Source organism: Apostichopus japonicus, chromosome 16 (genome assembly GCF_037975245.1).
Source record: "Apostichopus japonicus isolate 1M-3 chromosome 16, ASM3797524v1, whole genome shotgun sequence".
Taxonomy (NCBI): Eukaryota; Metazoa; Echinodermata; class Holothuroidea; order Aspidochirotida; family Stichopodidae; genus Apostichopus; species Apostichopus japonicus.
In genome coordinates this window covers 9,698,289-9,724,386 of record NC_092576.1, presented here as the reverse complement: position 1 = coordinate 9,724,386, position 26,098 = coordinate 9,698,289, and the positions used below count along the sequence as shown (strand labels likewise).

General features: G+C 37.8%; 1 protein-coding gene across 4 annotated transcripts in view; it reads right to left on the bottom strand.

Moving 5' to 3' along the window:
* The window catches only part of LOC139982846 (secreted frizzled-related protein 3-like), a 28,511-nt gene extending 4,497 nt beyond the window's left edge, over window positions 1-24,014 (bottom strand). The window contains exons 1-6 of one of the 4 annotated variants that reach the window (XM_071995964.1): window positions 23,704-24,014; window positions 9,342-11,138; window positions 4,966-5,082; window positions 1,683-1,754; window positions 939-1,051; window positions 82-240 (exon numbers count right to left, since the gene is read on the bottom strand). In XM_071995964.1, the coding sequence (XP_071852065.1) occupies window positions 82-240; window positions 939-1,051; window positions 1,683-1,754; window positions 4,966-5,082; window positions 9,342-9,822 (942 nt within the window). In that variant the 5' untranslated portion in view covers window positions 9,823-11,138; window positions 23,704-24,014. Of the gene's footprint in view, window positions 1-81; window positions 241-938; window positions 1,052-1,682; window positions 1,755-4,965; window positions 5,083-9,341; window positions 11,139-18,056; window positions 18,577-19,852; window positions 20,096-23,703 lie in introns of those variants that run through there. The other 3 variants (XM_071995962.1, XM_071995961.1, XM_071995963.1) reach the window with 3 other exon arrangements.
* Between the last annotated feature and the right edge of the window lie 2,084 nt (window positions 24,015-26,098).

Genomic DNA, 26,098 nt, shown 5'->3' with positions numbered 1-26,098 from the left:
AAAAGTCAGTATTACACCAATAGGGTAATCTTAATTGCCAAAGATGGAAACGGCTGTCCTCGAATTCTACGAAATGCTTACCGTTATTCTTTTGATATATTTGTTGTTCCAAGGCACCACCGTACAATCGGGTTCTAACAATAATCTTCCTTCTTCTAGATCTTCGTAGCAAAGAACTAAATATTCACGACCCACGTCGAGATGTGGGCATGCGCAATTACCACGCGACCAGAGTTGCACCTAAAAAAGGTCAAACGAATAGAAACAATCGTTATTTTCATGTCAGTAAATTGGGAGAAAACATATCAAATAGGTTTACTAAAACGGAGATGGAGAGAAAGCAACATATTTCTTTCCAAAAATAAGCCACCAACATTTCGGCGATAATATACACGCGGCAAACTAAGGGTTACAAATGTTTATCTATAGAATTGAACACTAGCGTTGGGCCATTAAAAGGGGGGTATACAGATGAAAGAAAATGTGTTGATATGTGACAATATGTGACAACAGTGACACTGATAGCCGAAACCCTAAGAAGTTCACGTTTGCCCGCCGGACCTCCTGACATATCCTTCCTGGTTTTTTGGTAACTTTGAGGGGAGAGAGGCTTTAGCTGAAAGATGGGGGTCAATGTTTTCGTAAAGGGAAAGAGCCATCGTGGGATTCCTGTAGCTGTAGCATTTTCAGATATTTCGGGTTTGTCCTTCTACTTGTTCATTGAGCAAAACTTTTGGTGACCCATATCTCCCTTACCCCCCCCCCCCACCCACCCGCTACTCCCGTTGCCTATACCCTCGTAACGTATCGTAACGTAGGTGATGCAGACACAATGATCCCATTGTATATAGGCCTTTATCCCCCCCCCCCCATCTTACCGCCATGCTACTCAATCGGTGTCACAGTATTCGACACCAAGAACAAGAACGAATCCTTACCTCCCCTTCCGGAATAATGAGTCCACTAAACTTGATCGCTTCTTGTACAATAACGGTCGTGTACATATCTCGTACTGTGTACTGCATGTAAGACTCTACACGGGCTCGTATGACTGTGAAGAAAACAGAAAAATATTATATGAAATATCTTACCAAATAAATACATCAAAATCAAAAGCACATAACTACATGATTTAATTTTTTATTATAATATACGTCAACGAAAATAACATAAATGTCAAATTCTCTAACACTACCACCATCAAATGTAAATAAAAAAAACATGTATATCACATTCTTACGTATTAACTTATATCGAATCCCCCTCCTCCCCCCCCCACCCATGCCCCCCACCCCATTGATGTTGATATGTTAAAGTAAAGTAAAGTTTAAAGTGTGACTGTGAAAGACGTCATTACATAAGCTCTACTTATTATCCAACGAAAAACGCCCTCTTTTTTTTTAGGAAACCCATGAAGTTATGTATATTGCAAGGTTAGAAATGTTCCAGCAAATATTTGATATCAAATGTTACAATTTGATTTCCGTTTCTCGTATCCTGCGGATATGTAAAGTCTGTTCGATACAACAGTATCTTAGCTCCATGTCCCCTGCGGTACTATCGCGCCAACAGTAAAACCATTGTCCTCATAATTGAGACCAGCCCCCCCCCTCCCCCTGCATACCCACCCCGCCCACATCCCGCCCCCTCCGTGTCGGGGACCTCCTGTGTTGAATACTCACTATACTCGTATTCTTTCTCGAAGAAGACATCGCGATCTACCGAAAAATCGTATGGACACTCTATGCAATTACCTGAAAATAGAGACAATAAAATAGATTATCATTAATATCACAACACAGCATTTTTCAAAGATGACCTCTTCTGAAAATTCCCTGCAAAACAACAACTGAACAAATAGACCGTTGATTGTACCTTGTCGTTTGTAAGCTAGAGGTATTTTTGAAAGGTTTGTTTGTTTTTTCTTCTAGTAGGCCTATGACATTCACCAACAAATCGCCATAAAATAACCGGATAAATATCAAGCTTCTGAGCTCAAGAGAAATAATAACGAAGTTTATAAATCTTATAAAACAAAGAACATAATATTTTAGTAGAAGTGAATTTTTTTGGCTGCCGTTGGTGGAGGTGGTTCTGTGAAACGTAAACCATTCTGTTTTGTTATGTTGCTTGAATGGTACAACACATAGGCTTTTGAGAAGGTCACTTCTCAAAGCCAACGAGAACACTTACAGTTCAGCCTACCACACTGCCATATAGTAGATGTACCTAGCCTAGCCTAATTTGCATGTAAGAATAAGGGCTGACGTTTTTCCAGACCATCATTACTTTGAGTTGCTTGTTTGAATCTGGTGGTAAGTGAAAATATACAGCAATTTACATCAACGCATAATGGAGCAGGGAGGTATTCACAAACTTACATTACATTGAACTAGATTAGAACACATTTATATAATGTCTAGTCATAAGCCAAATAGTTGTAAGGTAACTATAGTCGTAACCGAGTGGTACGGATTTAGGGCTGCGACATATTCGTTTAATAAATTCGGTTTAATATGTACGGAATGCCAAATGTATCAAAAATGTCCAAAACTATATAAGCATGTCCAAAATAATATAAGCATGTCCAAAAAAATATAAGCATGTCCAAATTTATATAAACATATCGAAACTAATATAAGTATGTCCAAAAATAATATGATCATGCCCAAAATAATATGAGAGTGTCGAAAAATTATATGAACATGTCGATGTAACTGCTAACTTCAACTTTTTAGTGAACATTTTGGCATCTGAATTCACGCCATCTGTTGCAAAATATCCAAGAAAATATAAGCATGTCCAAATTTATATAAACATGTCGAAACCAATATGAGTATGTCCAAAAATAATGAGAGCATGTCCAAAATATTATAAGAGTGTCGAAAGACTATATGAGCATGTCCAAAATATAAAAAAGTGTCGAAAAATAATACAAAAGTCTCGAGCGTAACTGCTCGATTCAACTTTGTAATGAACAGTCAGGCGTTTGAATTTACGCCATATGTTCCAAATATCAAACTTTTTATTTTGGTATGCTGAAAGCAAAAACACCATATCCAGCGTAACTTAAGACGATATACAGTTCATCCATTACCGTATTAGTGTGTGTGTTAATATTTTAATGATATTTCGATCAAGAACGATTTTATTTTCGAGGAAATATTAGTTGAGTTGTTTCGTAGCGCGAGTGATCAACCTGGCCCAAGGTGCTGTAACTATCAGTGAGTTTAATAGGAAGAACCACTGTGTCCAACATTCCACGCGGTTTAATCAATAATATGTAGTTGGCGAGTTCTTCCCACGTTTCCATCTTGAAATTTAGTTAAAAGGTGAGAGTGAAGATTAAACGTTGAATACCCCTAACCTAGGCTTACTTTTTTTTAATTCTGGGCTAGTGGCCGACTTCGCCTGGTAACCGTAATTAAGTGTCACAATTTTCCGTTAAAAAGTAACACAGTATAGTACTTCATTTTCACTGTCAACGTACGCATGTGTGATAACTACTGTACGTTGTTAGCGCTTGTGCATGTTGTACGTACTTTAGCACGTGAACTTCTTTGCCTTCGCAACAATATATGAATAATCTCAGCACCTCTAGGCAGGGCGAAACCACTCACATTACGTAGGGATGTGAAAAGGAAAAATGTTAGGTGATGGTCTTGTTTTTACATATTTTGAATTATTTGCGTCACAAAAACAGAAGAATGTTTCAATAATATATTGCCATAATGATAACTATTGTGTCAGTTGATACAAATTACCTCCAAAGAAGGTATTGTAAGCTAATTTTTTTTCGACATACCAATATAAAAGTTTGATATTTGAAACATTTGGCGTGACTTTAAACGCCAAAATGTTCATAACAAAGTTGAAGTTAGCAGTTACACTCGAGACTTTTATATTATTATTCGACACTCGCATATAATTTTGGGCGTGCTCAAATTATATTTGGACATACTTATATGTGTTTGGACATGCGCGTATTATTTTGGACATGCTCATATAGTTTTGACATGTCTATATAAATTTGGACATGCTCATATAAGTTTGGACATGCTTATATTTTTTTTGGATATTTTGCAACATATGGCGTAACTTAAAACGCCAAAATGTTCAATACAAAATTGAATTAGGCAGTTACATTTGTCGCCCTTGTATTATTTTTCGACATTCTTTTAATATGTTGGACATGCTCATATAGTCTTTCGACACTCTCATATTATTTTGGACATGCTCGTATTATTTTTGGACATACTCATATTAGTTTCGACATGTTTATATAAATTTGGACATGCTTATATTATTTTGGACATGCTTATATTGTTTTGGACATTTTTGAAACGTATGGCATGCCGTAAATATGCCTCTAAAAGAAGTAATTCTATGTATATCGTCAGATTTAAAAGCACCAGGGGTGCACTCTGTACAATCTTAACATGTGCATAATACTCTCCCTCATTGACAGTTGTAGAAAGCCTTTCATACACATTCACACCAGTAGAATCACTGTGGTCGAGTGGTATCGGCCTACGGACTTGGGTCTGTAACACGAATGTCCGGGGTTCGATTCCTATCTTCGTCTGTTGAGCCCCAAAGGGTCGAAACCGGTCGTGAACGGTAGAATTTTGTCTGGTGTATTGATCTTTTATAAGTTATTATATTTATCTGTCATACCACATGCGACACATTCATTTCATTAATACGGCTTGGCTTGCCTCTTAAGTTGGCTATTCTCTGTAGGCCTATACATTTGTGAGATTCAACAGCACCAGGGGTGCACTCTGTGTACAATCGTAACACGTGCGTACAGTATAGTAGGCCTGCGCTCTGCTTTGACAGTTATACAAAACTATTAATAATACGCATCCACACCGTATATGCAGCAAGATTAGGTATACTCGATCTCACGTACTTACGTAAATTATGAAGGTGAATTCTACTCGTACTCTGGTACTACCATACCTGATTCTTTGGACTGCCATATTGGAGGCGGTTCTGTGAATGAACTGTCGTCCGACGACATCTCTACACCACTCTGAGAGCTGTCGTCTGTTGGTGATGGGGTATCTACGTCCATTCCTGTCGTAACAACAACAAAAATAGGGAAAAGAAACGCCATTATTCAACCATTCCTCGCAAAATAGGTCTCTTTGCTTTTGTGGGCAGTTGTTCGTTCGGACTAATTATAGGCTTGGCGATAGAGGGTTTAGAGGGTACAACCCCTAGGCCCACATAGGGGTTCCACTAGTGGGGTTTAGTCAAATATGACATAAAAATAGTGTATTCGCCATTTTCTTAATATACCTAAGGGAACATTTAAGAGTTCGAGATGGGGTCAAATGACAGAACTCTCTTCGAGCCCGATGTGGCTCTCAAAACCCCAGATAACACGTGTCTTTTTAATGTTAAGATATATCTCACGCCAAAACTCCACAACACAGTTATGAACTTGCCCAACCAAATCCGAATGTTTCTGAAATTTAGTTCGGCACAATACTTAACATGTTGACATAATAGTACTATGATCGTTCTTTTCTATTGTTTTCTTTCCTTTCTATTGTTTGTGTCGTATTTATTTGTTCTTTCTTATCTTTTGTTTTCTGTTGCTTTCATTTCTTTTCTTTCATTTCATTTATTTGTGTCGTATTTATTTGTTCTTTATTTTGTTTTGTTTTCTGTCATTTTCTTTTGTTTTCTTTCATTTCTTTTATTTGTGTCGTATTTCATTGTTCTTTCTTTTGTTTTGTTTTTCTGTTGTTTTCTTTCATTTCTTTTATTTGTGTCGTATATCTTTGTTCTTTCTTTTGTTTTGTTTTCTGTCATTTTCTTTTGTTTTCTTTCATTTATTTTATCTGTGTCGTATTTCTTTGTTCTTTCTTTTGTTTGTTTCTGTCATTTTCTTTTGTTTTCTTTCATTTCTTTTATTTGTGTCGTATTTCTTTGTTCTTTCTTTTGTTTGTTTCTGTCATTTTCTTTTGTTTTCTTTCATTTCTTTTATTTGTGTCGTATTTCTTTGTTCTTTCTTTTGTTTGTTTCTGTCATTTTCTTTTGTTTTCTTTCATTTCTTTTATTTGTGTCGTATTTCTTTGTTCTTTCTTTTGTTTTTTTTTTCTGTTGTTTTATTTCCTTTATTTTGTTTGTGTCGTATTTCTTTAATTGTTCTTTCTTTTGTTTCTGTTTTATTCTTTCATTCTTAACTGTTTTCATGATCAGACCTATGTGTTAAACATTTTCTTTTCTCAATATGATGGTATATATTTTTTTTTTCCCCGATCTAAAAGCCAAGAGGGAGAAAAACCTGCTTTGAAATTATATGTAACACCGTTTCGTGAGAAAATATCAACAAATTCCCTTCCAATTAAAATAGCTCAAAAAGTACAATACTCAGTGAAAGGGTAAAAAACTATGTGGAAAGAAAATAAGAGTCGATATTATGAGCGAGAATATCAGACTATAACAATAGTTATGTTTTTGTTCATTTAATTGTCATCATGGCGGTGGTATGTTTATTTTGGCTAATACATTGACTTTTTTTTTTTTTTTTTTGCTGTCTGTGAGATATTTTATACGGTGGCCTAGAAGGCACATCATAGCTGAACTTATAAATTGGTATGTCTAAATTCCGCGATAAGAAGTCAAAATTTCAAGACAACATGGTGATTTATTTTATAACTTATCCTATATGTGTATTACATTATTATTATTCATATTTTTTATTATTATTATTATTATTATTATTTCAATTATTATTATTATTTCAATTATTATTATTATTTCAATTATTATTATTATTAATACCATTATTAGTACCATTCATGTCCCTTATTATTATTCATGTCCCATCTCGGCCACCGGACAGTTATATCAACCTTGTTCTGTGTACTTTTAGAGGGACCCGCTCTGAAAACTCCATGGCTGTCGTGACAAACATCCCCGGCTTAACGATATAAATTGCACTAGCTACCATGCCACAAATTATTAGAATAATGGCCATCCGTCCCTATAAGAGACCTTGCGGGTTTCCATATATTTTCATGTAAGTGATATGCCGCAGAATGTACCGCTGGACGTCTAAATATTTAGTTCTCAACGTTAATCCTCCTATATTCATGGGAGTTTGCAACAACGACCCCATGACCAGTCCGCACACCCCTCCTTTATACAATCATGGATCTGCCAGGCAGGGGCTGGTCTTCTCGTGGATTCATACCTCTACCTAATTCAGTCTACCCTACTTGACCGACCCACCCCCCACCACCCCCCACTCTCCCACCTTTGCAGTCATGTGTGTCCTTGTGTGATCTGTCTCCTCCCGGTTTCCATCAAAAAAGTCCCTAATTCCTGCGAATTCTTCAAAAAGTTCCCCTCCCTTCGTCTCCTGCAAATTGCCTCCTTTTTGTTTGCTCCTATGAAACGTTCCCTCCCCTGGCTTTTATACGATCACACTATACTGGCTGTAAAATTTCACTTGTTCTCAGCGTGTTGTTCTTTCCTCAATTTTTGGTATTTTGTTTTTAAACTTTTGAAAAGAAATGTTATGTTTCATGCGTTATAAGCCTCAATAAAACCGATTTTTCTGTTTCCTTACTTGTAACTTTCACTTTCTATGTCTGAAATTGAAGCAAAATTAATAGCATCGTAAGACGCAGGAATGTGGAAAATGTAGCGACGGTGTTTTTCAACCGAAAAACTTGAAATTAAAGTTTAAATAGTCTGACCACTATGTATCGGGAGTAGAACCTCTAACATATACACACACACACATATATATATATTTATATACCGTATATATATATATATATATATATACCGTATATATATATATATATATATGTGTGTGTGTGTATGTAAATATGTAAATATACATATATATATATATATATATATATATATATATATATATATTTATATATATATATATATGTATATATAGGAATAACGGAAAAACTGTTAAACAACTATGCTGCATTTAGAGAAAGGCTGGATCTCGAGTGAGATACAATAATTGAATTAGGTAAGTGATTGGAAGTAAAACAGCCAATGTTTGGTTTTTGCAGAGCTTTCGAGCAAACCTAGCTCTTCTTCAGTGCATGATCACCGAAAGTGACCAGTATATATGTATATATATATATAACTATATATATATATATCTATATATATATATATATAATTATGTAACACACTACCGGTATAGTATTATGTATTGGATGTAACATTACCAGCTCATGTATGAATGTGTTATCCCTTCGTTAAAACGGTAGGAATTTATCTTTTAGAAATCCCGTGCTGAGAGTTAACCACAATTATAGTGTCTCACTGTTCGAGTCAAGTATTAATACGGCAGGTCAACGGGGCTGTTTACTACGCGTGTTCAACACAGCCAATCATTTCAGCTTTAAACACCCACGTGATACGTTTGACAACCCATATTCGATACCTCGACAACGATAATACAACAGTATGGGATAATGTTACCAACTTGAATACATACGAGAAGGTTAGTGCCTTTAGATTAGGATTGAATAACAAATAGACCAGGCTTCACAACTTTTCTGCCGTACATCCCCCTTCCACATTTTTCGAACATCCATTTATCCTATTTTTGTTTACAATATTTATGTTCATTTCTCTCTTTTTTTTCTCTGCCCAATTCTTGTCACGAAAAGAGGTATGAGTCCAGCAGGAAACTCTTTTTGGAAAAAATTAATTACGGTGAAATTATAGCAGTGTTAAATTATAAATGAATGCAGATAAACATTTCAACAAAAAAGTTCAAAACATTGTTGGAAATGGAAGGCTTACCTAACATGTCCTCTCCACCTATGCCAATTGAACCTCCACCAGACCCCTCCTCCGCCCATGCATGTCCTATCTATGAAACGCGGTCTTTAAAAAAACGGTTTGAAAACGGTTCATTTGATTCCCTCCTGTAGTAGACTCGAATGGATGTGGCAGTATACAACCTTCCCAATAATCGCAAGATTACTCCTTAATTCTTGCAAATTGTAAATTCTTGCAAAACCTGAACTAATGACAACCATCTCCCTTCAATGTTGTGCAATGTTCTCTTTTTTCCTGACAACAGCTGTGCCATGACCCACCTCCCCCTCTCCAAAAAAGTTAATGAATTACCTCCCCCCCCCCCTCAACACCTGGGGGTAATTCCACCAGTTTGGGAACCACTTAGGGCGAAGATCTATACGCTTCTTTCTTTGGGGGTTGGTGGGGTGAGAGGGGTAGGTGAATTTTGGGCCTAGCCATTGTCCCAGTACCCCCGTCACCCCTTCTCCAGTACCACCCCTCCCCCCAACACTACATACCCTGTAGTTACGACTTACCGTCTTCTGGCATGGTGTCCACAATGGCAGCCGGTGAAATACACACACCTTTATCGTACACAGGTAAATCTTTGCAGGACAAGTACTCCGGCCACGATACATCGTACCGGTTCATAATCGGTTCACACCCGGCTTTGGCCCGTAGACAGACGCTCTTACACGGGGGTACCGTCTCTGTACCGAAAGGTCCAAAATTGTAAGTGCATATGGGCGCATACATCGCACATAGGAAAAAGACTAGCACATCGCTACAGTTCGTCTCGACTAGCTCTTCGAATTGTTCAATGGCTAGTCGCGCGTTCTCCTGCGTGCTGTGGTCCAATAAGTTTGGCATTCTGGTCTTGTTGTAAGGAATGGAGCTACACATCGGTAACGTTATGTCCTCACACATGGCTCCCCCTTCCAATCCTTTGACAAATAGTGAAAGCCCAAACACGTAACAAACGATTCTCCAAAGAGAGCACTCCAAAACAGTCGCCATTTTGTTTCCTTCTATAGATTCTTCTTTTTCCTTCGGGATCTCTCCTCCTTTCTTTTCTTTGGCTTTTACTTGTTTATTTTGTTTAGCTAGCTAAAAACTTGGTTTCTTTTCAGACGTTTGATGTGATATGATCTGGATATAATCCTCGAAGCAAATATCTCGTGAGACCTATTCTTTTTTCTTTCCCCTTTCTTGTCTTTAATCTTTCTTTTGCTACCTTCTTTCAAAAAGGATGAAATCCAAACAGATTACAGCGAGAAATCAAGACGTGAAAATATGTCAAATTATGAACCGAGGCTTTCTTTTTCTTCTCTCTATTCGTTCGTTCCTTTTTTATTTCCCCCTTTTTTTTCTTTTTTTTTTAACGTCTATTTGGTTATTCCTTTGATATTCACATCTCGGTCATATTCATCACACTGGTAGTAAATGCGGGCAGACGGTAGCTATACAGACAGTTAGTAATGATTTGTCTGTTAAACCGCAGGTAGATAATTCCTTACGACAGTTAGTCTTTGTCGGCGAGGCCAATGTTGCCAATGTTTATATTACAGAGGCGCAATGAAATATCACACGTTTTCCTCGTATTTTTTTTTTTTTAATTTTTTTTTTGGTACCGCTTTTCTCAGTACCAACGAACAGAAAACAAACCCTAGGAACCACAAACCTCCTCTGTATTGCCTTCTGCTGAAAGGAAAGCGTATAAATCCACCGGCGATAATCAAAGACTATACACGTCCGATGTACACATAGGTTGCGTAAATTTCCCAATGACCAGCGGTGGGGGACCCGACTGTGGAAATGTCAAACCCCAAAAATATAAAATGACGTCATTAATAAAAAAATGTTATAATGCCTTACTCCTTTTTTTTTTTAACAAATTTCCTTCCTCGGTAAAATCTGCTCTTTATGTGGTTTCTTGAAGAATCCCCCGCTTTGATGAGCATTTATCTTCCGTAACCTCAATTGGTTCATATGCGGGCGGTCCCGTTGTATATGGTAGTCGCTGGTTAGTTAATGTATCGTTTTGCCGGAAGTCATATTTTAGCAACAGAAGAGAAAAGACAAAAATGAAAGAACAAACTGTTTTTTTTTTTGGGCGGTGGAGTAAATTTCGGAAAGTCAAATACTGTATGTGCTCTGACGTAGCGCAGGAATGGTCTGATTCGATGTGAAATTCACCACATCATCAATATATGACGCTCGGGGTACCAGTTTAACTGCGTAGTAAAATGATTACAGGAACCAATGATATTGTCTGAATCCTAGTGACGTAATCTCATAATGTGCATATTCATATCCAGACTCTTCAAGTCAACCTGCAATTTGAAAAACAAAGAGAAGAAGAGAATAGATTGAGGACAGGTTTTAATCCAAGATTCAAATTGATCATTTACAGTAGGTCCTTTATCTACAAACAATTTCATTTTGTTTGATACATAATGACAAGTTCATCATCGTCATTGTCATCGTGGTCGTCGTTGCCATCGTCGTCATCGTCATTGTCACAGTCGTCATTGACATCATCATCATCATCATCATCACCATCATCATCATCATGGGCCACCATTATCATCATAGACGTACACAGTCCTTTAAATGAGAAAACAAACTGACATGACAAAAAAAGACCTGAATTGCGTGGTTTGTTAAATTTACTATTTGTAAACTGATCAGGGTAACAAGGGATCCAATTTGTGACTGCATAGTGCCACCGACGGACGGGAAGGGGGGGGGGGGTGTGATGTGATCGTTGAATGTTTGTTTTTGCTGTTCGCACATCCAGGGTAAACATACAAAGAGTTGCAGCGCCAGTATTGTCCAACAAGACATAGATACTTTGAGGAATAACACTTGGAAACATTTATGCTATTACTTAAATAAACAAAACTCAAAATAACGAACAGAAAAGCAGTTAAACTTCTATGTCCTTGTCGATTTATAGGTGTCATTTTAAACTTGCCCAAGTCATTTGTCTCACATCAGATGGAATAAACAAAAAAGCAGTTAAATTTCCATGTCCTTGTCGATCTATAGACCTGTGTCATTTTGTACTTGCTCAAGTCCTTTGTCTCACATCAGATCATTGGAATAAACAAAAATCATATCCCAAACTAAAAGCTATTTCGCAAACTTCCTTATTCTACATGTATATCAAACGACTGGTCCAATAATTCTAAGGAAATATAATATACCGTTTACTTTACTGTGCAGATACACCTATCGCTATGTACAGTATTTTAAACACATTTACGCTCGTGGCGGTAACTTTTGAAATCTCTCGCGCCATCGTTGTCATGGAAACTGTAATTGACAGTATCCGTCCTCCAGGGGGGTTGCTCCATCCATCATTTAATTCCCCGAAGGAGCCATATTTCACTGGTTGATTGATTTCTAATGATCGGTCAGGTTCCTAAGGGCTGCTTCGAAAACCCTACAAAATGTCTCGACAGTTATGCTGGGTCAAAGGTCAAATGCCGACAGTGATTTATACGTTCGCGGGTTCCGTTATTTTTGATAAAGATATATTCAAACAGGTAAGGAAGGATTGTATAGAGAAAAAAAGCTCGAAAACGATTAATCTGATTTTAAATAAGAAATCTCGATATATCTGGAAGAGCTCTACATATCGGAATTTACATAGGCCTATCAAGATATCTCAATAAATAATTGAAAGAAATTGTTTTCATGAAATTAAAGATATGTTAAAGAAAGAAAGAAAATATATTCTTATTTGGTATCGTTCCCGTTATAACCATTTCTTTGCTGGCGGTGCCTGCAGTCAGACACAGTATACACAATTACTTCAATTTGCATACCTTTGATGTGAGCAGAAACCACGCCCTTATTTCATTCGACATAACCAAGATAGCGACCAGTGTGGGAAGGTTTTTTTATATATTTTTTATTTTATTTTATTTTATTTATTTTTAATAGTATTTAGGTAATACAAGACCAATCAACTGCCCAGGAAGTTATCAGCAAAATTTGAAGAAAAAGAACCAAATATTTTTATTGGTTAAAAGTTAAGAATAATATCTCCCAGCCAAACAAAATCACAGTACAAAAAATACGACTATAACTTAACCTACTTAAATGATTTCAATCATTTTAGCGCAATTACAGCGTTGCTTTTAGCGATGTTCGTTTTATTTTATTCCATGGGTACGCCGCTTATCCGAGAGATACCGATCGCTTCGTTTCAGTATCAAATTTCATTAATATTGAATCTCCAGCAGATATGAAAACATTTATCAAATAAACCGAGATATGAACTCTTTCATTTCTTTTCATCCGAACTAATGGAGAATAATTTTCAAAAAGTGAAGGAATGAGAGAAACATGATACAACATAAATAAAGAATATTAAAGACAAAAAAAAATGTTATTTACGGTAATATACCCAAATCGGACTCCCTGGAGGACATTTTACTCGCTTTTTAAAACCCAAAATAGAAACATTGTACTTGTTGTTCTCTTAAGGTTAAGACCTAGAGTTAATTTAATACACTTTTGAGATTATGCAGGAGAAAGTAATATATATGTCACGTATTGCCAGACTTCCTCCTCAAGACATAATGTGAGCACGTACATTGCTTTTATTATATTTTTTAAATTACAAAATAATATAACGAATTTATGTCAATTTTCTCGTTTTTTTTTTTTTTTGTTTTTTTTTTTTGTAGTATTTCAAGGTCGTTATTTTTATTTTGGCAAAAACAACTTCCTAAAAATGGATAGAAAAAAAGTTGACATGATCTGATAAAGTAAAACATCATATACGGAATGTCACGTCAAGTTGAGACATGTCAATCGATTTGATTGATTTATTAAGTTGGCAATTTAAGGAACCAATCGAAGAAGATTTGATATATGAAATTGCATCAATAGACAGATTTTAAAAGGTGACATATTTAGGTAGAAATTTTAGTTTTGATTTATGAATCTGATATAGTCCAACATGAGAGATTACAGCAAAGTGTTGTCAATGTCTAATGACAGAGATTGATAAGAGAAGTCTTAGGCTAGGATGAAAGCCTAACGTATGTTAGGCATAGCCAATGGCAGGTTAGCTGCCAAATATCATCTCATTGATGATAAAGCCTAACTAAGCCAGGTTACAGACTACAGTATCGGGAAAGGCATAGGGTAGGCCTGACGTTAGCTACAGTATGCAGAGTGGGGAAATCTAAGTACACAACTTAAACATTACATCAGAGAACTCACCAATAGTGTGCATTATGTTAGTGTTACCTGGTTAGTGTTACTAGCTTGTACTAGTAGGACTGTCATCGTGTAAATCTGTGATGTCATAGCTAGGTTACACTAGGATCTAGAACCTGTTTCTTAGTTTGTTTTCCTTTTCTTTTTTGTTCACATTATTGACATTGAAACCAGTGTCACCATTAGGTCGCGTTAAAGAGGCGTGGTCGTCATGAAATATCGACAGCAATTTAGTTTCTCCATTTTCTCATTGGTTTAAGGTTTGTTGCCAAACAGCGTTGTTAGTAATTTGATGTAAGTGCAGGTTTAAACGGGAAATGAATACAAAATATGTTTTTGTATTCAATATCAAGCTTCTAGTTTCAAATATATATATAATTTGGATTATAAATTATTACACAATGCGCAAAGATCGCATGTGACTGGTCAGTTGGATTCTACTTTAAGAAAGAGAGAAATATTAATATTTATCTGACAACTCATTTCCAAGATGTCTGCCGAACACATTTGTGTACACTGCACATGCGCTGTTGGCACAGCGGCAATATGAAGTGCATGCGCGACATAATGTGCAGTCGTCATTGCACTAACCGATCGGAACTGGGCAGTTATGTGTGATGTATGTGTGTGTGTCTAAACAGACTTACAGTACAGGCAACCTGTTGTGGTCTCACCGTCACACTATAGAAACTGTTTTAATATCACAGCCGAAACATTCACTCGAACGCATTTTTGTGGATTTTTCAGATTCGACAATTGCAAAACCCCATATCCATTACAGAAAGTTATAACATTGTGGTAAACAAAGAGAAACATAACATATCGATGCGCATGCGTATGCGGCTCGATGACGTAATCATTTGGACTTCATCAAATCTTCAGCCTTGTATGTGAAGGTAACAAACATTAAACCATGTTTTTATCTCCCAAAGTGAATACGATTTCTTTCTTAACTTTTTAAGGAAACGGTTCAATTCATGCAGTTATCTCTATATCATATACAGGCCTATAGATGACCGATAAATGGTTGGATCTGTGATGACTTTAAATCCAGCAACTATATAAAATTGTGTAATCAATTATTGAGAAAAGTGTTTCATATCCTGATAAACCAAGCTAGATATAAGCCAGTAATGATATAAATATATTTAAATTCGCTACATAAGGGAGAAACTTTAAACTAAATGCAGCCTGTAGACCATATACATGCGGAACTAATACACTAGTTTAAAATATCCATCGGACAATATACCGTACTCGAGGGGATGTTCTACACTGTTACACCGAAATTTATGATAACGTTTCATATTTTGACGGGCTTTTTCTAATTTTACATCTATATGTATATATTTCTTCTTTGTTGACGATAGTTGTTCATAACATGACTATAATTGCTAATATTAATCCATTGTTTTATAATTATTAATCGCTGTATCGCAACCTGAGTGAAAACGCTGCGATGACTGGTTAATGATCTCGAGCGTGGCGCGTGGTAAACAGCTGTTATGTCCCCCTTGGTTTGTCATCACCGCTGCCCTCAATATCTTCCCCTATGGTGTCACTTCGACTTTACCCTGAGTAGGGAAGACCAGGGCGTAAGGCAAGAGGACTAATGAAGGGCAGGGACCGCCGACTATAGAGACAAATAATTCATCAGGAATTAAACACATTGCACGTGGACCATAGCTATTTATAGTCGTGTCACACTCAGGGGCGTAGCGAAGGGGTTTTTGTTGGGGGGGTGTGGAGAATTTGATTTGCCGACGGATCTGGAAGTGGTGACTGAAATGGGGGAGGGGTCTAAGGGGAGGGGGTCTACCCCTCTCCTTTGGAAAATTTTTAGTTTTGAAACGTCCTTAGATGCAATCTGGTGTATATTTTAAGTCAAATTTGATTTGCCGATGGATCTGGAAGTGGTGACTGAAATGGGGGAGGGGTCTAAGGGTAGGGGGTCTACCCCTCCCGTTTGGAAAATTTTTAGTTTTGAAACGTCCTTAGATGCAATCTGGTGCATATTTTAAGTCAAATTTGATTTGCCGATGGATCTGGAAGTGGTGACTGAAATGGGGGAGGGGTCTAAGGGTAGGGGGTCTACCCCTCCCCTTTGGAAAATTTTTAGTTTTGAAACGTCGTTAGATGCAATCTGGTGCATATTTTAAGTCAAATTTGATTTGCCGACGGATCTGGAAGTGGTGACTGAAATGGGGGAGGGGTCTAAGGGTAGGGGGTCTACACCTCCCGTTTGGAAAATTTTTAGTTTTGAAACGTCCTTAGATGCAATCTGGTGCATATTTTAAGTCAAATTTGATTTGCCGATGGATCTGGAAGTGGTGACTGAATTGGGGGAGGGGTCTAAGGGTAGGGGGTCTATCCCTCCCCTTTGGAAAATTTTTAGTTTTGAAACGTCGTTAGATGCAATCTGGTGCATATTTTAAGTCAAATTTGATTTGCCGACGGATCTGGAAGTGGTGACTGAAATGGGGGAGGGGTCTAAGGGTAGGGGGTCTACCCCTCCCCTTTGGAAAATTTTTAGTTTTGAAACGTCCTTAGATGCAATCTGGTGCATATTTTAAGTCAAATTTGATTTGCCGACGGATCTGGAAGTGGTGACTGAAATGGGGGAGGGGTCTAAGGGTAGGGGGTCTACCCCTCCCGTTTGGAAAATTTTTAGTTTTGAAACGTCCTTAGATGCAATCTGGTGCATATTTTAAGTCAAATTTGATTTGCCGACGGATCTGGAAGTGGTGACTGAAATGGGGGAGGGGTCTAAGGGTAGGGGGTCTACACCTCCCCTTTGGAAAATTTTTAGTTTTGAAACGTCCTTAGATGCAATCTGGTGCATATTTTAAGTCAAATTTGATTTGCCGACGGATCTGGAAGTGGTGACTGAAATGGGGGAGGGGTCTAAGGGTAGGGGGTCTACCCCTCCCCTTTGGAAAATTTTTAGTTTGAAACGTCCTTAGATGCAATCTGGTGCATATTTTAAGTCAAATTTGATTTGCCGACGGATCTGGAAGTGGTGACTGAAATGGGGGAGGGGTCTAAGGGTAGGGGGTCTACCCCTCCCGTTTGGAAAATTTTTAGTTTTGAAACGTCCTTAGATGCAATCTGGTGCATATTTTAAGTCAAATTTGGCATGGAAGAAGCTCCCATTCTCCTTTTCTCTATTCAGCTTTCCTTCTTTCTTCCCCTTCCGCTCTCTTCACCTTTTCTTCTTTTGCCGACAGACCCAAAATTTGCCGACAGCGACCAAATTATTGGGGGGGTGTGACACCCCCCACACCCCCCCGCTCGCTACGCCCCTGGTCACACTGTCCATAATGTTCATTTATAGGCACAGCATTGAATGATTTTGATACGTCGTTTGCCGCCAACAACGACTACTCTTAGCTCAGGCTGTATTTTTGTATACACTATTATTATTTGACAAATGACCCTTTAGACAGCTGAGGTTCAACAATGTAAGTGACTGGACTACTAAGTCTAAACACACAGACTATTATGTCAGTTCCTCAGATGCAACACAAAACTCAACAGAATAACATACGAGATTGTATGGCCTCATGCATATAAGTTGTCTACAATGTTGTACAAGTTTGTCAAGGAGAAATAGTCTTGAATGCCATCCCAAGGGTGATATGTTGGTTATTATCAGTAACCCACCCCCCCCCACTCCCCGCCACCCCTTATCCGCTCGGGATAAGCTAGAAAGTCGAATAATGGTCACTTAAAATTAGACTTGGAGAAAGCAGTTTATTAACACCCTCGAAGAATTCTTCCTCACGAAATTGTTTAGATAGCCACTCCGCTCCTCCACCCCCCCCCCCCCTCACCCCAATCCCCCACCCCGCGTCTGGAATTTATTAACAAGGGTTAGACACTCCCAAAAAGTACTATTGTAAACATTAAGCAACTTTTGGCATGCTAAAAGTTAGTAGTATACCAATATAGGCCAATTGATTACCTTTTAAACAAAATATAAATTAATGAAAACACACTATTTTGATACTCACTGTGTATACAGAATTTCTTTCTTCGCTTAACAAACTCAAGAAAGTCTCAAAGATTAAAGAAAAACGCCAACGGGAAACGCACATTTATACCTATAGATATAGGCCTATATACAATGTTTGGGAACCAGTAACCGAAGCCAGTGGTAGAAACTGCAAGGCTTTTGCCAGTTACATACGCGTTTCATCGTCGGATCATGTTAGTGGTACATTCATAAACAACACGGGGTATTATAGTCGAAAAAGTATTTTTGTTTTCTACGAAAGAACTAGTTCAATAGGTCTCCTATACGATCGGCCAAGGAAAACAAGCTCAGTTGATCACGTGGTACTTAACCTGTGTGTGTCCTCAGCGAGAGAATTTCCATTATATTGATCTTTTAACGCCCAAAGAAGACACACACCACAAAAAAAAGTACAAATTCCATGCAATCAGTAGAAAAGGGTATTTATCAACACCTAAAGAGACGCACTGATTAACTCTTTTTCGTCTGTGATGTCACAATTCCTGAACACCTTTTCAGCCCGATCAGTCTGCCTAGCCTTGAAATACCAACAGTGATTGAAAGGAAACTGAAAGGCATAACGTACGGAAGCCGAGAAGGGGCGTTGCTTAATGCAAGGACTTTTTCAAGTTGATCGTCGTGGTCAGATTATGTTGCACCAAAGTCTTTTTGGGGGCACCAAAATACCAAATATACCTTATCCGCAACCAACCCCTCCCAACACCCCCTCTCCCCAATCATATTATCAAAATGTCAGAGCCATTCACTTCCATATGATTTGTTAAGGGTTAAGTGATGATATTAATCTGACAGGGTGGAGGAGGGGTGCAGGGTGGGGTACAGCAAGATCACCAGACGGACGTAGCAGGTTTTGAGAGGATAAAGAACGGGTTGGATGAATAGTAAATGATGGATGCCAGGAGAGGTGTAACGTGGGGGAAATGAGGATGCAACCAGGATAAAGGAGGGGCATATGAGGTGCATATTAGGGGCATAGTAGATGCGGACGGAGGTGTATAACCTCACCATTTAAGATCTTTACAATATACTAGTAACATAGAATGTCCTAACCTGGGTTATGTTGAATACCTAGGATATACCGGTACTTAATAGCTAGTGTTGTCCACGTTAGGACACAAAATCCCACTTTGTAGAGGTGTATGTCATTATTTCTATGATGAACTCAAAGCACCCACCATTGGCATACTGTTGCGCCTCTAATTTGTTGGCAAAATCAGGCAATAGTTAACTTTAGATTGATTCCTGCCTGCGAGAGGGTTCTCATACAGTGTCCATGCAACTGGACCATGAAATACAGTGGATAGTCGCAACTAAGGGTAAAAGGGATGAAATGGGGTCCCTGAACACCTTGTAACCATACTCAGGTGTAACGCTGCACGGCTCACACGTGCACTGATATACATGAACCCAAGCGTATAGGCTGAAGGTGGTCGTAGCTACATGGTTCACTATTTATGTCGATGGACCCAAAATTATTGCGCAACCGAGGAAGCAATGACCCCTCTAGAAAATTCAGTATCACACGTCTTCCCCACTTCAACCCCTCCCCATCACCGACCGCTCACACCGAACCACCCCTTCCCCCCCCCCCCGATTATTTATTTCTCTATCTGATCCATACAGTGATTTGCGCATGAAATGACGTAGCAACGACCAGTCTGCCCATACCTGTGGCTCCCTATATGTTGAGCATATTATAACATATAGTATAACACACCATCATAATCATATGCTACATAGACACACACTATATATATACCGTCGTGGTATTACATGTACGATGAATTTCTACCTGAGTTAAGCTCGGTTCCTTCCTTTTTTTCTTTTTTTTACGTCTCTTGACCTTCTTATGCCCTCTTTTAAGTTTGCTCCTGTATAAAAATGTCCAGACGAACGCAACATTCGATCCTTATAAAAAAAAAACTGATGAGAAAAACAGATTCCCGCAAACATATATATACAATGTTGCTTTGGTGTCTACATATATATTTGACGGTTTCAACTTTTAGCCATTTCATCCGAAGTTAAGTACATCGTATAAACTTCTTCTGTCGAGGTTTCAAGATTCAAAGGGCAAAGTACGAGCTTAAACACCCAGTGTGGTCCCTATACACATGTAGGATTGTCGGTATAGTATACTACGGCATTGATTGTTGACTCAAAATACACATTATTTGCCTATTGACACGTTTCACTCAGTGCGATATTAAACAACGATAATATATTCGTATGCACAGTCTAGCCATGCAGGTGTATATTCTCTTCAAACATCATATACGGTTTTTTTTTTTCTCCAAACCGGCTGGTACGAACAGACATGTTTAAAAAGTGAGTACTATAACATTGAGGTGTACCGTATATGTGGGACATGTGACTTTTATTATTTTGAAGCTTGGAATTTACCACAAAATTATCACAAAACGTCCCAAAAAGGTCGTGTCCCATTATAACTTTTCTGCGGCAAGCAAAAAACAGGGTTTTTTGAATAAATTTTGCACCAATTTTCGACTTCATTTAATTAATATTAACATGTTATATGTATACTATACTATAGGTTGTCTCCTGATTTTATAAATGGTCTACTAAGGCTACCGTATCGTTTGCTCCTGTCAAAATGTCAGTTATACTAATCGAGTGTTTAAAATCACTGCAAGTCCACTCGATAGATTTACTCTGCCAAATTTAACAAACATTCATTGTTTACATTGCCTTTATGATTGCTGTTTTCTTATCGCGCCCTGCAATTCTCGCTACTCTCGTCCAAATGAACACAAGAAGAGGGAGGAGTGTTGCTTGCTGTGAGGCTAATTAATTCTTAGCGCTCCAACACAAGCGGTGCGGCAGTGAGCATTGTGACCAAACTTGACGCAACCAAAATCCTGAAAATGTGTTATTTTCTTTTGGACGGATTCTCGGGATTCGATGATGAAGAAAAGTTAACATTTAGTGTTGCTTTTTCCTGACTCTTTAGTATTTTTTTTGGGGGGGGGGGTAAAAACAAAAGTGCAGAATGCAGCGAGAATTATTTAGGTTTCATTGAGTATTTACGGTGGTATAAAACCCATGGAATTGGCCGTGAAAGAAGGAAAATATACCAGGGAGAGAGTATGGGTAGGGGTGATGGTATGGGTAGGGGTGATGGTCAGGCTATAGGGAACTACATATCGGGTATGACGTAACAATTTCTATTCGAATGGAAACCCATATGGGAGTAGGGACCAAGTGTTACTCGGAGAAATAAAATTTATTTGGTAACTTCAGATGTTAGTAGCCCTATATGGGAAGATGATGGGGCCCTGCCGCCCGACTGCATAGTAAATCAATTTCTCTAATATAACATATTTAATATGAGAGACATTAGAAAACAAAAATAATTTCATAAAGGAAAAGCGAAGGAGTTATGCGGGAAGTGATGAAGACTTTTGCTTGTTTGACCCACGGCACCATTGTCCAACCCCTCCCCCGTTCACCTCACGCAAACCTCGTTCTTACGGTACTTTCATTTATCAGCCGTTCAATCATGTGCCGCTTTGCGTGCAATATTTATTATTATTATTTTTATTATCATTACTATTACTTTTATAATCATTGTTCATAACCTTTTTAATATTTTATGCAAGTACAAAGATATAAAACCAGTACAAATATAGTTAATGTTATACTCATGGATGTAACCTATGGATATGAATTGTTCATATTATCTAACCTTTGAACTTATTGGCAGATAAGTCAAATTCAAGTTGAACAATAAATAACATTTCGTGGAACGGGTAATGGATCAAACAGGTGTAAATCGATCACAAATTATTTTCTCAAATATTTGCCCAGTAATTTATTTCTAGTGACATAAGAAATGAAAAGTTGTTCTTGGAAGTTCTTGAGGTTAGCTTCTAAGCAAACAATGGTACTAAGGAGATAATTAAGACTTCTTTTCCGCTCTTCAGTGAATTTTAACTTACTGTTCATGTGTAGGCCTACCACGGTTGTTGAAGTCAGACGACAAAAATATATAAACAATCGCTTTTTTTTTTGCTTTTTGAAAACGGGAGTTTATTCGAATTTCTTTTGTTTATCCGATTGGAGGCTACAAACAAAACAAAACAAACAAAATGAAACCAATTAATACGAAACAAAATATATGACAAGACAAGCGATTACCGACAAGACCGTATTGCAAACCCATGCAGCTAAACCACAACTATCATTATACAGGCAGTCCGTCGACGGGACCCATTACCATTGCATAAGGCTATATGTAACTTAGTAGTAATCATACAGTACAGTATAGTATAAGAATAATAACAGTGTTCAAAAGTAATGTAAATTATTCTGCATCAAATTAAATGATTTTCAATTAATTTTCTGGGCGGACCGGAGAGAAACGTTCGGTTGGAGCAAAGGGCCAGACTAATTCCAGATAATATGCCGATATGGAACAATCCTGAGGCCTTAATTAAAGGTCAGTAGCATTAGGCCCCTAGATCTGAATATGCCGAAAAGTGCTAAAAATTTCATGAAAAGTATTTTCCCGATGGTTCTTAATCTCCAAGATATTTTCAGACATTGAGGAGTGTTAAATTATAGACAATTCTTTGAGGAACAAAGTACTTTCAGGCTGGATGTAAAATGCTAGTCCAAGTAGGAGCAATAGTGACCAATATGCTGGCTACTCTATGGTGTAACAAATCCGAGCGTGTGAGTGTATATATTCCAGTATCTAAAGCAATAAAGCCATGTCCCCCAAAACAACAACAAAAACATGACGTCATAATAATTACATGTAGGCTTAATAACCTATCACTTTGTTTCCATAATAATATTAAGTAGCCTACTTGTTTACATTATTCTATCATGCATGTATACACAAAATAATTTGTCATGTTATGGAAGGTTATGAACCAATAAGCACTATACTATATATAGCCCAGGTTGTATTACTGCATGTATACCATTTTATCAATGGAAGTGACTGGACTATAAAGTCTAACATACAGGTCATTCAAGTCAACTCGTTAGACGAAATATAATTACCAGTCGCAAAAACAAGGAGTTTTAAGGTCTCGAATAACATGTGTGCAATTAACGGTAAGAATAATTCATGCATGGAATAATCGTGGTATTACGTGTCATGCGCAGGCTGTAATTGTAGGATGATAGTGGAAGTTTTTTTTTCCCCGTAAACAATGGATCTATATTAACAATTAGATTCGAACAGATGCGATAAAGCCATTGTCCAATTAAAGGAGCTTACCATGAGTTTTACATATTTTAAAGGAGATAACTTGTTAACCCGAAATATATGTCTTCTTGACCCAAAAATTCTTACATTTCAAAAAATATATATACTATATATTTGTTTAATATTTTCTCTTCCCCATTCTTTCACAATCTTCTGTTTATAACTCTATACAAGTTTACAGTTTTTAAAAATGTAAACCAAATCTAGTGATAAAAGGAAGGTTCCGTGGTTCAACTCACCTCATGTGGCTTACTGTCGGATCAACGTGTAAGAGTCAACAGCACGTGTAAAAATTCTAATGAGACCATTGTGGGAGGATGGAGTGTGAATGCTACCCACGCACAGTACATATTATAACCAGTTTAAAGAATGGGATTTAACTTACTTGTATACAACCAGCTCTCGCCTCCGCTTATTGTATAGCGACGAAACCTCCACAAACAGCATTCTCGTCCAAATAGAATGGGGGAAATAAGGTTGGAATCTGGAAACATCACCAGTCAGAGATTATCGTTGTTAAGACCAAAGATCTGCGGGGTTTAGACTGATTATAGCTCTAGTATTAGGTGGAACTATTGTGCTAACTGGAGTAGCTATTTATAAAATAAAAAAAATGACCTAGCCTCTAGGCTATATACTGTACGGTTAATTGATAGCAAGCACCAACCAATTTTCAACCTCTGATGTGATAGAACACGGAGAGCTATTATAAAGTGGTAGCATTCGTGGTTTAAGTTTACCAAACAGTTGCTACTAGCATACACGTCGCTTGATCGACCTTGCTAGTTTTTTAAGCTAAATATGTTTGTTTATGGAGCCCTCCCTTCATCGTATTGTTAGTGAATGATTGGCGTGGTATATTTACACTTTAACAAAGTCAACTGTCATTCGCTGTGATTGACAGATGCTTCTTTCTTGCGAGTATTAAGATACGAAGGGTGATGAAGTATATGGAAGCGTCTGAATATGACGTCACTATTGAGCCTCTGCCCGGGGTACATGATTTGGACAAACATCCATTAGTACAGACACTAAATGAATAATTGGTTGTACCAAAAAAGGAGAAAATGTCAAGCGTACAGAAAAGGTCTGGGCGGCTCTGGGGAGGGGAATGGGGGTGGGGACAAACTATTCGATGGGCAGTGGGACCAGTGACTTGATTTGAGGAAACCAAACATGCAATGATGAACCCCTATAAAAAAGGGCGCTAACTGAAAATGAAATCCTTCTTACTAAAAACATTTTTTTAAATCGTGAAGAGAAATCGGAGGATTAGGCTTATTCTTACAAAGATGATATTTAACTTGTAAGTAGAACTTAAATTTGAAGAGGAAATCCATACTGATCAACCTTAGGAATACTGCCCAGAGTTTTCTGTTGATATATGAAGGTATATATAGTTTCTTGTTTAGTATTTCGTTTTCGTAAATGTTTTGCTTCTCACTGTTTTGCACGTATAGCGATCTTTATATTTACATAATATTATTGAACGTTTTGTCTCCACTGCAGTTGCACTGTGTATTGGTATTATTGTGTACTGTGAAAAAATATGATTGAGTTGTATTGTCATACTAAAGAACTTATTAAATTATCATGTCTATTTTTATAAATGTCAACGAGTCAAAAAGTAGACTCACTCAAAATTGTCAAACTATGACACCGTTTAAGTTGCATCTGATCAAGCTTCACTTTACCAAAATGTCTCCCACTACCCTTAGACCCCGCCTAGGCCCATGACATCATTACATCTAGCTCACCCCCCACCCCCCCCCCCATCCCAACCTAACCCAACAAAATAGTAGTTGAAACCATGACATCAGTTAGCGGCAAAGATAAGTGGTAATGATAAACGGTCTACCATACAGACACTTCATTTATAAGCCAAATTATAATCACAAGCAAAAATCAGAAGTTTGTGTTTTCCTTTTTCTTTTGTCATTATTTCAATTGTAACTTCAGTAGATCATCATTGTTTTAAGATATGTTTTTTTTAAGTGGCTTCAGCGTATGGAACGCGAAAATTTGAAAGGTCATGTTTGTGACGAGTATAGAAAAACGTGTGAGCAGACAAGGCAAACTAATGCGGTGGCGACTTATACACAAACTTGTGTTATAATGAATGGAAAATAATTAAGGTGACGATTTAATAATTATGTAGTGTGAAGATATGAGAAATAACGCTGTTATGAATAAACTGCATTGTGAAGGAAGATGTTGTGAAGTGATAAGATAATCGGCATGACAAATAATGTTAAGTAAACATAATGTAGGTGACCAGAAAAGTGTGGCTTATAGCATGCGTGCTGGGTCGCGGGGTCGTTTACTATCCACTCCCCCACCAACACACACACACGCCCCATGGATACTAATGTGCACCACAATTGCCAACATAGCCTAGGTGGGCTTCCCCGGGCCAATAATTATATGCATTGCCAATTTAGGAAGGCTTTTCACGTCTTTATTCTTTCCCTTCTCCCAAACCATCCCACCCTAACACCATCCCCGCACTTTCCAGCCTCTCGGGACCACCCACCCCACCCTCCCTACCAAAACCATTACCCTTCTCATCCTGTACATAAAAGAGCGGTAACTTAAATTCAAATCATGGGTATTGTGAAATCGGACATGTCCCCATGCATGCATACATTTTAAGTACAGAACTGGCCTGTTATGGTAGGCCTACAACTTAAAGTCAAGAACAGGTACCCCGGGTTGAGTGTGGTCACTATGTCTCGCAGCTGTCAATTGTTGTTCTCACTCTCCGCCATGTAGTGACACGA